Source organism: Pongo pygmaeus, chromosome 11 (assembly GCF_028885625.2).
Source record: "Pongo pygmaeus isolate AG05252 chromosome 11, NHGRI_mPonPyg2-v2.0_pri, whole genome shotgun sequence".
Taxonomy (NCBI): Eukaryota; Metazoa; Chordata; class Mammalia; order Primates; family Hominidae; genus Pongo; species Pongo pygmaeus.
The window spans coordinates 18,265,555-18,278,191 of NC_072384.2; the positions used below are offsets into that span (position 1 = coordinate 18,265,555).

At 50.3% G+C, this 12,637-nt stretch overlaps 1 protein-coding gene across 5 annotated transcripts in view; it reads right to left on the reverse strand.

The window, feature by feature from the left end:
• Positions 1 to 12,637, reverse strand: part of GYPC (glycophorin C (Gerbich blood group)) — a 37,991-nt gene that overhangs the window by 15,977 nt on the left and 9,377 nt on the right. The window contains exon 1 of one of the 5 annotated variants that reach the window (XM_054477186.2): positions 6,993 to 7,197. The exons of 3 other annotated variants lie outside the window; for them this stretch is intronic. In XM_054477186.2, coding sequence (XP_054333161.1) covers positions 6,993 to 7,134 — 142 coding nt within the window. In that variant the 5' untranslated portion in view covers positions 7,135 to 7,197. Of the gene's footprint in view, positions 1 to 6,992; positions 7,198 to 12,637 lie in introns of those variants that run through there. One more of the 5 variants, XM_054477187.2, reaches the window with a different exon arrangement.

The window sequence follows — 12,637 nt, forward strand, 5'->3', positions numbered from 1 at the left end:
ATTTATTTTTTTCTTTCTTTCCTCTTTCCTTTCCTTTCCTTTTTTGAGATGGAGTCTCGATCTGTGGCCCAGGCTGGAGTGCAGTGGCACCATCTCGGCTCACTGCAAGCTCCACCTCCTGGGTTCAAGCGATTCTCCTGCCTCAGCCTCCTGAGTAGCTGGGATTATAGGTGCGTGCCACCAGGCCCGGCTAATTTTTTTGTATTTTTAGTAGAGAAGGGGTTTCACCGTGTTAGCCAGGATGGTCTTGATTTCCTGACCTCGTGATCTGCCCACCTTGGCCTCCCAAAGTGCTGGGATTACAGGCGTGAGCCACCGCACCCGGCCAATGGGGGGCATTTTCATCTGAATATTGGACAGCTATGTTTGGGGCAGTGGTGAAGATAAATGCACACCAACAAATAGCTCTTTCCAAAAAGCATCTTAAAAGTGCTTTAAGGGTGCATCCTGATAGATGGCATAGGGAGCATGGGTTTTGGTGCCAGAGAGATTTGGCAGTAAGTCCTGGTGCTCCATGTCCCGACTCCAAGCACCCCTCCTGGACCCTTGCATGCTCGTCCGTAGGGAAGGATTACAGCAGGCAACACACACAAAGCACTGAGTGTGGCTCTCAGGGCGTTGCCTGGCACGTGGGAGCTATTCTTATTGTCCTCATATATTTAAGGATGAACATACACACTCACACACTCACACGCATACACTCACATACACACAGATGCACACACACTCACACACACTCATATACACACATACACACTCACATGCTCACACACAGACACACACACCCTCACACACTCATACACACACTCACACACTCCTACTCTCTCACATTCTCTCACTCTCACACACTCTCTAACACACTCACACATTCTTTCTTACACACTCTATCACACACATTCTCACACACAAACACACTCACACTCTCACATGCACTCACACTCATACACATACACTCTTACACACACACACTCTGCCACATATGCACACAGGCACACATGCACACACAGGCACACATGCACACACACACTCACACACATTCCTCTCACACACACTCTCCCACATATGCACACACAGGCACACACACAAATATGCACACACACTGACACACACACACAGCCTCAGGGGACAGAAGCCTAGACTTGCTCTTTGGGAAAATACGGTGTGGGAGCCTGGCTTCAGGGGCCAGTTCCTGTGACTGGGGCAGGCAGGGAGTGCTTTATCTCCTGGAGCAGCTGGGTACCTTGAGCACTTCCAGCTGTGCTGTGAACCCTCCTTTGTCCTCCAATCCTGTCTTCTGGGTATCAGGGCAGGAAAGGAGTTTCAGGAAGTTACCAATTCAATTTCGTTTTGCTTCTAAAACAGAGCCAGAAAGCCACCTGCCCTGGCTCAAGAGCCCATCCTGTCCTTTCTCTGTGCTTAGGGAGAAAAAGCCATCTCTCTTCACTGTCCCTGCCCCACCACCCCTCTGCCCCATCTTCCCACTGTTTTTCTAGCAGATGAAAATCCTCTAAAATACATCTCAATCCATCACCCTGGCAAGCTCCTGCTCCATCTTCCAAGCCCTCTATCCAGGTCTTGTGATTTATATTTGCCCAACATTAATCTTTAAAAGCAAAGAAGCCATAAACACATACATAACTCTGCCTCCTGTCAGAAGAAATCCCATGACACAAATCAACTGCCATCTAAATTAGACGCTTCTTTTATAGAAAGTGATAAATGCGCTGGAGACTAATCAAAGAAAAGTCAACTAACTTAGACTTTGTTTCACTTCAGGATTTTGTAGGTGATGTGGTTGAAGGTGGACAACCAGTTAATGTCTAATGACCAACAGGAATGGGTGAATTGGCCCAGTCCTGCTGTTTTGATGCTTCCAATGTAAACAGGAGGCTTTGTTCATCATTTCTCATCGGGTTCTTAGCACTTCAAAAGCAAGTTTGAAAGCTAACACTTAATCTTAGGAGAAGAAGGGTAAGTGCAAACACAATCTACTCTTCTGTCAGACTGGTGTGCTAATTTCCTTGATAAAGACAAGAAGCCTTTGCTTAAGCAAACCAAGTAATAGAGTGAAAGCAGGTACCCAAAAAGACATGAGGCAGCTACAGGGGTGGATCTGTTTCTTCAATTAGGATTAGAGGCTCCTAGAGAAGCCAGGTTGTGTGGAGGGCTCACAGCACAGCTGTAAGAAGCCAGGTTGTACAGATTTCAAATAATTGTATCATTTTCAAGTATAGATGGTTTCATAATGAGACAAATGCATTAATTTTTTTTTACACATTTAACGTAACTACTTCTGAGTTGTTTTGGGAAGTATAAAATCTGTGGTTTTAGGTGGGAAAAAATGAAAGAATATAAATGGCTAAACCCAGTACATATCATTAGCTTATTTTTCTTTTCCTTGTCTTATTACTTCTTCCACCATCACTACTGCAGTGAATATCACTAATAAATTTTATTACTTATCTGTTTGGGTGAGGAAAGGGCAATGAAGGATCCTGAAGACCAGGCTAAGAAGTCTGGGTTTTCTCGGGTAGTGACGAACAGCCATGACAGGTGAAGAGGTCATAGAGAAGAGGATTCTCTAGAGTTTTGAAGCAGGGTAGGGATGGAAAGGAGAACCCACTGTTTAGAATAGCACTTAGAAGCTACTAAGAAAGAATCAGGATGGCACAATGAGAGGCTCACAGGAGTGGATGATGGACAGAGACAAGGGTCTGGGTGTGAGGTAGGAGCTGCGGGAGAGGCTGGTGGTCTGAGAATTTGGGATTTAAGCAGCAGTGCTAGTAGAAGCAAATGAAGGGAACATCAGTGTGATGGGAGATGTAGGAGGGTTATGAATAATCATTTATTATTCTATGTTTCCACACGCCCCATTATTGAATCACTTCCACAATTACAGTAAAGTATTAAAAATTAAGATGTGTCTCAGATTCTACATTTACATACAAAATAGATTTCTGTTCATTGTGGGAGGAATCCACGAGATGGATGCAAAGGATGGGAAGGGAATCTGGGAAAGCCCCTTGGAGGATGTTTCTGATGACGAAGGGTCTGTCCACCCTGGACTTTGCGGCGGGGCCTGGTAGGGCTGCAGCAGGTGGGTGCGCTTAGCAGGAGCCACTCGCCCTGGGCACTCAGCTCTGGCTGCACCTTGGAATCATCTGGGACCCTTTCAGAAACACCCATGTTCAGGTCCTTTTCTACCACAGCTGCCAGACACAATACAGGAAGCCAGTGAAATCTGACTTTCAGATAAACAATGAAAATTGTTTGAATATAAGTATGTCCCAAATATTGCATGCCAGCCTCCGTTTGAACTCACCAAATGTGTTGGAGGGTTAACAGTAACAGAAGCTGAGGAAAAAAGTTAACTTCTGAAGGTAAAATGTGCTGTCTCAAACAGGGTGTGTGTGTGTGGCGGGGGTGGGATTCAGAGGGGTGAACCCCTCCAGCCAGAGCTCCCAGGAAGGAGCAAGGTGCTTGGGCTTTCGGCACCAGCAGGCCTGGCTTCCAACCCGACCACACCGCATCATACCTTAAACGAACAAAACACTTAAAAAAAAGCTTCCATCTTCTCTGAGGCTCAGTGCCGTCACATGGGAGCAGGAGTGTCTGCCTCATGGGGAATTCTGAGCACACGCAAAATCCTGTCACACCTGTGGGAGGCACCAGCTCCCACCACCACGTTCAGGGCTTGAGGGCCTCTCTAGTGCCCCTTTCTCCACCCGCAGCCTTGCCAAGCCTGTATCCCCACTTGTTTCCAATCAGGTCCTTCCTGTTGCCATAGCCACCAGAAGCCTGCCTTGCTTTGGTATCTCAGAAAGTAAAGAAGTTTTCTGGGTCTCACTGCTCCCATTTCTGAGAGGTTGGGGCCTGAGGATGGGTCTGAGGGAGCAGCTGGTGAGCGGCTGGCCCAGGCCTACTTTATCAGCACCAGGCCAGCCAGCGCAGGCCCACCAGGTACCCCTGCAGCTGACTGATAAGAGGCTCAGTTCTGCTTCTCCCACTCAGAGGCTTATCAGCGGCAGGCCTGGGTGGAGGAGCCATTTCCATCTGCTTGAGTAAGAGGAGGGAAAAAAGGCCCTTGGAAGAAATATTGTAATACAATGCCCAGGCACACTCAGACACAGCCACTCACAGCCTGCCTGTGAGTCTGGGCTTTGTGTCCTGATGTTGCAGACAGGAGGCGGGTGTCTTACTTTCTATTCAGAGACAGGGTCTCTTAGGACAATGCGCCACAGTCCCGCTCTGGAAGGACTTGGGAGCCCTCAGGTCGCATAGGGTCCAAGCTCAGCAGAGACTCGAGCTTAAATCCAACAGGCTGATCCTTCTGGATTGAAGAGGTGTCATTTAAGTCTCCCAACAGTGTGCCTGTGCCCATGTATATGTGCATGTGCGTGTGTGTGTGTGTGTATGTATGTGTGTACACGTGTGCATCTCGTGGAGAGGATCTGGCAGTGCTTAAGCATGAAACCATTTGTCCACTTAAAATTATGGTACCTAAAGCACCTGGTTGAACTGAGAAGAGGAGTTGGCACAGTCTGCCTGCCCAGGAGTCTGTGGGGGACAGTGTTGCGGAAAACACTTGAATTCTAGTTGTGGCTCTGCCATTTGCTATTGCTGTGGCTTTAGGACTGTTACTTCACACCTTTCCAATCCCATTTATTTAGGAACACTCAGGATACCCAGTTGTGTTAGGACCCCAGAACTTGTCTTTTAAACAAGGGCAAAATGACACTCTCCTCCCGAGTGCACACTGGCAACTTGCCTGGCACAGGGAGGGCTCAGTGAACGTGATCACCTTCTCCACCCCCACCCTGCCACTGTCCCAGGTTGTGGTGAGGGCAGAGGGATAAGAAATGTGAATGTCTTTTGGTGTGCATGAGCGATTCCAAGTACAGACAGATGCCCAGGGGCCAACTTCCAAGACATTAGGTGAAGATGAGGAGTGCGGGAATCAGGAGTCAGTCGCCTTCTGGAGCAACTGGATTATTGTCCTGGCATCATATTACTTGAGGACAGGAGGCATGCAGAAAGAGCACAGAAAGAGCCCTTGTGCTTGGGTTGGAGGGTTTCGCTCGCTTGCCCTCCCTGGACCGTTCATCACATTAAGCAGATGAAAAGCACCTCCCAATACCCTTCTGGGTCTTAGGATCCGGACCTCGAGTGTAACTTGCCTTCTGGGTGAGTTACATTAGTCTGCACCTCTGACATGGGCGAGGCTAAGACTGACGTGGTGGAATACTGGGTTCTAGCCCGAGCTGTGTGAGCCCGAGCTGCTCTCTCTGCCTCTCTGATTTCAGAGAGGAGAAGGAGGCCATGGATCTGGGCTGTGCCTTCATTGTGCCAGAGAAGTGTGGGTGGGGCTGAGTGTGGTTCCTGGCCTTCCTCCCCCAGGGTTAGGTGGCAGCTTGGACCTAGAAGCAACAGGTCGAGACCTCCCTTGTCCACATCCTTTCACAGTTGTGTTCTCTGTCCACTGCTGGGCCAGCCCCTCCACCCCGAGAGGAGAAGGTCGCTGCTCTGTGCTCTCTCCTGGGCTGATGCCTCCAGGGCTTGCACTGACCCAGAGCTGCGGGTGAGGGGCCCATGCACATTCTCCCTGCTCCCTGAAGGTCCTGTGTGCTCTGTGGACTGCAGGTGCCGAGGGGAGAGGGGACCCACACTCTCACTCATTCCCTGCAGGGCCAGGCACCCGAAAGATACAACTGACAATTTCAGACAGGCTCTGAAAGCTGGCCTCTATGAGTGTGTGTGTGTGTGTGTGTGTTTGTGTGTGTGCAGGTGAATGTGCAAATTGGGCACTGTGTGAAGCCCCCCATTTCAGGGACTGCAGGAGGGCTCACTATCCTCTTCCTCCTTCCCAGCTCCCACCTCATGTCACAGGTTGCCCGGGCCTTCCTCTCAGTCTCTTGTTAGGGCTAAGGTGAGATCCAGAAGGGCACCTGCTCAGAGTCATGAGCCTTCTGGAGGGGCCTTGAAGGCTCCAAGACTTAGAGGGGATGGTGGAATTCTGGATGCTGTAACAGGTGCCAGGAGGTGGTCCCCTCATCTCTCTGTCACCTCACCTGTCCACCTGCATCTCTCAGCTACCTTTTCCCTCCCTCCTCCCCCAGCCATGTGTCCCTGGATGTGTCTTGGTCAGACCAGGCCTGTACCTGCCTCAGGACCCTTGCACTTGCTGCGCTCTCTGCCTGTCATGCTTCTCTCAGATGGCCTCATGTCTGGATCACTCACTTTTTTCAGGGCTTTCTCAAACATTGCCACCCTCAGTGAAGCCTTCTATGGCCACCCTATAAGATGGCACCCCCTCACTCCTCACCTTCCATCTCCCTTCCCGGCTTCACTGTCCACCCAGCCCTTAGTGCCATCTGATGTACTGGGCATTCTAACCATGTGTCCACCTTGCCAGCGTGTGAACTCCTCTTGGGATTCCTGCTGGTTTGTTCACTGTCTTATTCCCAGGGCTTTGGCCTGGGCCTGACACACAGCTGGTGCTCAGTGACCATTTGTGGAATCTGAGCTCCCAGGCCACACGTGTGCTAGGACAGTCGGCGGAAGTGTGGACTCCAGGAGACCACGGTTGAGCTCAGGAGCCACAAGGTTATGACTGGACGAATGGGGACACACATCGACCCCCGAGGCTCCATCTCCAAATCTAATGGTGGCCTCCTGGTAGGGAGAGGTTTCAATAAGGAAGCACGCAGGTGCACAGCTAACACCTGACCCTTGCATGGAGAGGTTGCTCCCCTGTGCCTGTGCCTGCAATAAAGTGCTGTTTTCTGAACTTGGGTGTTAGCTGGTTGTCCCTAGCTGCAGGGCTCAGGGAAGCCTGCCTTGCATGCTTGCACCTGCTCTGGCTCTCCCTCCTGCACCTGCTCAGTGAGGTGGGGATTTTCTGCAGGGCAGAGGCAAAGCCCCGAGTGCCTGTATTTCTAGAGGAGGTAGGAGGAGGGCAGGAGAGAGGGGAAGACTACGAGAGCCTCTCCTACCTGCTGGCAGCCTGGGTAGTGGCAGGTCAGGGAACGGGAACTGATGCTCTTCTCGTGGGCCCAGGTTAGTGGGCCTCCCTGGCTGCTGCCTGCTCCCTGGCCTCGGGGTGGATTTTTCTTCCATGGCTTCCCATCCATTCATGGGGTTGAGGTGCAGTGGGGTCAGGTGGGCCCAGGCCTAGAAGTTGTGCCATCAGAGAGTCTCCTGTTGGTTAAAGTCAGGAGTCTATAAAGGGCTGGATCCTATGGCAAAGATTCAATGCTGCTATTGTAGCAGGGAAGCAACACGTGACACTCCGTAAATGATAGGTGCTGTTGTGCCCCAAGAAATCTTCAAGTGTGCAGATAGGGGGCAGCTGGATTTGGCAGTGGGTCTCAGTTTGCAGCCCTCCTGTTTAAGTCTCCCTGTCTCTGAGTCTTTCTGGTCCCTCCCTGGTTAACATTTACTGAGTGTGTGCCCCGTGCTAGGCCTGGGCCTTTGTCCACAGCCTCTCATGCAAGGTGCCTCTGGGAACTAAGCCACCAAGAGGCTGAGCTGTGCCTGTAGCCCAGCCTGGCCCCCTCGAAGCCTGTGACCCATGCGATATCCTGCTTCTTGTCAGAGCACAGGCACATCCCTGCTGCCTCAGCCCCTTCTAGGGATTACTGAAGTGCCTGTGAGGACATAGGCATTGCTGGGGAAGCAGAGGCCAAAGGGGGTGAAACCAGTACCCCAAGGCCACCCTCACTGGGGAGGCGAGGTGGGTGGCCTGCTGGACTCTTTGTGCCCCTCTGTGAGTGCACTGGTTGGAGAGGCGCTGCACAGTGAGACATCTCCAGGCAATCCTGAGCCCCGGGGTGGAATCGGGGTGTCCCAGAAGGGCCCCAGAAAGTGAGTCATGGCTAAACTTAGAGCTTGGTCCAGCGAGGCTAGAGCAGCTCTGGGCAGTGACGTGCTGCAGCACAAGTATCCCTGAGTGGGAGCTGCGGTCTCAGAAGGAGACATCATGAACTGGAGCAGAGAGAACTTGTTTCTCCTTGGGGAGGGCCTCACACGCAGGGAATTCAAAGGAGAACCGTCTTTGAGAACCACTGGGGCTCTCAGGGCAGGAGGCAGGGCAGTGAGAGGCCAGCCTTTCATCCTTTCATCCTCCAGACAGTTCAGCCTCTGTTCCCACAGCCCTAGGCCGAGGAAGACGAGATGTGGCCAGAAACTCAGATAATTGTGCCTCTGAGATGTTGCAACCTCAGAGAAGGCTTTTACCAAAAGCACCACCCTGGAAACAGAAGAGAAAAGGACCAAGAAGAGAGTTAGGCAGAGGACAAAAGCCCCCAGGAAATAATAATAATAAGGCTCAGAAGTGCCCATGAGTGGGAAACACTAGCTCATCGGAACTTCGAAGGAACACCGTGGATTTCATCCGCCTGTGACCGCCACGTCCTGAAAGAGGCATTTTGACTTCCTCTAGCATTGCTGGTTTTCTCAGTGAGTGACAAGCTTCATTTCGCTCAAATAAATTGTTTAAAAATAGCCTGTCCCAAAAGGGTTTTTCAGAGGCTCCAGGATTCTGAAATAAGAAATGACCCAGGGCGAATTACCAAGGCCTGATATAAATCAATATACTCGACAGCCTGCTTGAACCATCTTTCTCTCCCTCCTCCTGGGAGAGGATACTCTGTTCTTCCTTGAAACTCCCCAGTTTCTGCACATATGAGCGGTGGTGCTGTGCAGAGATTAAGAGATAGCCTAGGGGTTGGAACCCCTGGGCTTGAATCACAACCCTGACACTCACAGACATGTCCTGTACCCTGAGGATGGGGCACGGCCTGGAGCACCCACTCGCAGCACAGGATGATGACCAGAGACAAATGTCACCAGGCAACACCGCGCACATAGTGAGCTCTGGACATTAGCACTGTTCTTCCTGCTTTGTATCCCTGCAACTTGTCTTTACCGATTCATTCTCCAGAGTTAGAGAATCCTCAGCAGTAAGGATTGATCACCGACAACTTGTCTCTTCAAGCACAAGATTTTAATTCAACAAGCTGAGACTATGTCTAACTAGGTCAAAATTTACTCTAATTTCCTATTAGCTAGAAAAGCACCCATTTACATGGGGGGAATTATACTCCTTGAAGTTATTCTCTAAGTAGCTAGACAGCTATTGAGCCAGTTCAGCAACTAATCGCAGTAAGTCATAGGCAATTCGATCTGAAACCTGAATTCGTGTGATAAGAAATTTCTCACCAGGAAGACTGGATGCTTTTTATTCCTGTCATGATGTGAACCTTGCTGTCCCAAGAAACCCAGCAAGGCTTTGAGGGCAGCCATCTCATCTCACACCTTTGTCCCCTCTCAATTCTGAGGACAGATGGCAAGGGAGAACCACCATAACGCCAAGTGTTTCCAATGATGGTGGAACCAGGGATGTATAAAGTGATTAGTAATTGCTTGTGGATGAATTGCTGTCGCGATCGAATTTTGTATCCAGTCTCTTTTTTAACATTTCAGATTTTCTTCCTGGAGTTTGAGCGTAGACCTTCTGAAGTTTGATAAGCATTTTTCTCATGGAATTAATTGGTAAAGTGATAAACATCTGTGTGTGCATTGTAGTTGGCTGTAGGCAAATATTTAACCACAATGAGATCATTTTACAACTGCATGGGGTAGAGACGTCTGCTATGGAGGGATCATCTGAGATCCAGGCCTCAAAGTGTCCTCCTTGAGAGCAAATAGTGACTGAGCATCGGTTAACTGCTCTGGCTCTGGAAGGCACCAGGCAGGAGATCTCAAACTTGTCTCGTGAGTGAGCCATCACAAGGGGCCCTTGGGGTGTGGCCGCCGGGCCTTATTCCTTACTCAGATGGGTCAGATGAACTTTTATCTCTTATGTATTTCTCGACTTCATGTCAGAATTAATTTTATAAAATTGCCACTGTTGCAAAAAAAGTCAAAAACAAAAATATTGCAATAGAGATTTGTAGTTATGACACTCTTTTGTGTGTGTGTGACTTTTAGGGTGGGGATCCCAGGTGAGGACCCCCTTCTTTTGAAAGTTCAGGAAGATGTGGCCTTCATCTCAAAGCAGCCTGGCACTGTTACCTGTGCCTGAACCAGGTGCAGCAAGCAGTCTGCTGGGCCCTGTGTCTCTAATCAGCATTTTGACTTGTTCTGTTTTCTGATGCTCCTGGATCTCCCCTTCCTTACTAGGGTGAAGCCCCTTTGAAGATATGGTCTTTGTTCCTTTATGTCTCCTGTGCAGCACCTTGCATGCAGTAGGGACTCCCTGGATTAAAATAAAAATGCATCAGATTGGACTGGGATGATCTGAATGGTGGGGCTCTTGACTGTATTCACTCTAAGTGGATGAAAAGCTCAAGGCTTGGGGCTCAGGTCACCTGCTACACAAGAGGCCCCTGCAGACTTGGAACTTAGAAAAGGACTCCACAGGCCGGGCATAGTGGCTCATGCCTGTAATCCCAGCACTTTTGGAGGCCAAGGCGGGCAGATCACCTGAGGTCGGGAGTTTGAGACCAGCCTGACCAACATGGAGAAACCCCGTCTCTACTAAAAATATAAAATTAGCCAGGCATAGTGGCACATGCCTGTAATCCCAGCTACTTGGAAGGCTGAGGCAGGAGAATCACTTGAACCTGGGAGATGGAGGTTGTGGTGAGCCGAGATCATGCCACTGCACTGCACTGCACTCCAGCCTGGGCAACAAGAGCGAGACTCCATCTCAAAAAAAAAAAAAAGAAAGAAAAGGACTCTGGATCATGTGGTAGGCAATGCATGTAGGAGTCATGTCTGGAAACTGACCCAAATATTTAACTGCTGGGGTATGATTGGGGAAGGTTGTTTCTGTTTTCTTTACGATACACTCAGGAGGGATTCGTTGCAGAAGGGTATGGGAGACTTAGTGCTGAACCCAAACCAAAAATAAGCAAAACAGCCTTGCTGAATTCTCTAAATCCATGTATCTCTAAATCCTCTGTCTCTAAATCCTCTGTCTGCTAGGTGGGGTCTGATGGCTACAATGACCTTGAGTGACAAGCAGACAGAAGAGGCTATGAGGAGATATTCTACATGGCAGATGCTCTACACTGAGCAAAGAAGTGGGAACAGAGTCCTAAAAATAGTGGAGTAGAAAAAGTTTCAAAAGCATGGGGCACCTAACACCCAAGGTCAAAAGATGTTGTAGGCAGCAGTTCTTACTTTCGTTTCTAGTTATGTTTGGGAGGTCAGTAGGATCCATGGACCAAATGCCCATCTGCCCCGTCCCAAACCAGATCCCCAAGGGTCTGCCTCAGGTCTGGGGCTGATACCTCTCTGCTGCTAAGAAATGCAAGGAGGTGGTGTGTAGGAAGAAATGTGTGTGTGCTTGTGTGTGTGCGTGCATATGTGTGTGTGTGTGTTTGTGTGTGTGTGTAGGGAGGGAGGGAACAGGGGGCAGGAGAATAGAAGGCCAGCATCACAGTTTCTTACTTCCAATGACTCTTCAGCCTCAGACCCTCCCACTTAAGAATGATGAGTGAGTTTCAGTGGCCTGAACAGTATACTCACAAAGGAGTCAGGGACCGAGGAGTGGTCCAGTCTGGCTCCCTCTATTGCAAGCTGGTTGTGTAAATTCTGCCAAGTCACTGTACTTTCCTGAGGTCTGCTTTATTTACCTGCAAAAGAGGGGGACTAGTATCTCGCGAATGAAGAGAGGAAACAGATTTGAAAGTGCCTAGCAAAGTGTAACAGAAATTGCAGTCATGCAGTGACAATGATCCTCCAGCTGGCTTGCTGTATTTTAACACAGAATAAAGTTGCCAGCCCAGGGGTGGTTCCGCGGTGGAGGCATTCCAGGAATTGGCCAGGAGTTGGTGGGGGCATTATTCTCTCCCAGTGCCCCTGTAGTGACCTCGGGAGGCAGCTGCCCACTGCTTCCCCGGGGGAAGAGTGGGTTGGCCTGGGCTGGCAGGACAGTCACAACCCAGCCTTTGTGTACCACTCTGAGCACTGCATTCGCAGCTGCTGGACCACAGGTGGGTGCCTGCGGAGGACGGCAGAGGGAACACAAGTGGTTCCGGGTGTGGGGGGAGCAAAGAAAGGCCTTTTCTTCAGAGGCCAGAAGAGTGACCTCAGGGACATAAGGAGCTGAGCAGAAGGGCAAGGGGTCATGGGCAGCCCCCTCCCAGCAGGGCAGACTGCAGAGTCCCAGAGCTGGAGGAAGACACACCTGGCTTCCAGGAGAGAGCGTGTCAATGATGCACAGGGAAGCACTGGGGAAATCACCTCTTTGAGCCTCACTTTGTGTCTTCCTAAACTGGAATGAATAATATCTGCATCTGTGTGATGCCTTTAGCACTAAAGGAGGCACTGTGTGTGTTACACGTCCTCACTAGGTGTGGAGCAGGGCAGAGTGGGCGCTTGCCAGGGTGTGCACAGCCCCAGGCGCCTGTGCTGAGTCTGCTGTGGTGCTTTGCCCTGCGTCGACATCCCTTGGGCCCCCATCTGAGGTGATCAATGCACCCAGAGGGTCTCCAGGGCTCCCTTCTGGGCCCCTCACAGGGTGGCCTCTTTACACTGACATCCTCCAGCCTTATCTGTGCCCTAATCTCCCTCTGAGCTGCCACTGGGTGATCATCTATCTGTCCCATGAATCAGTGGTTCCCCCTTA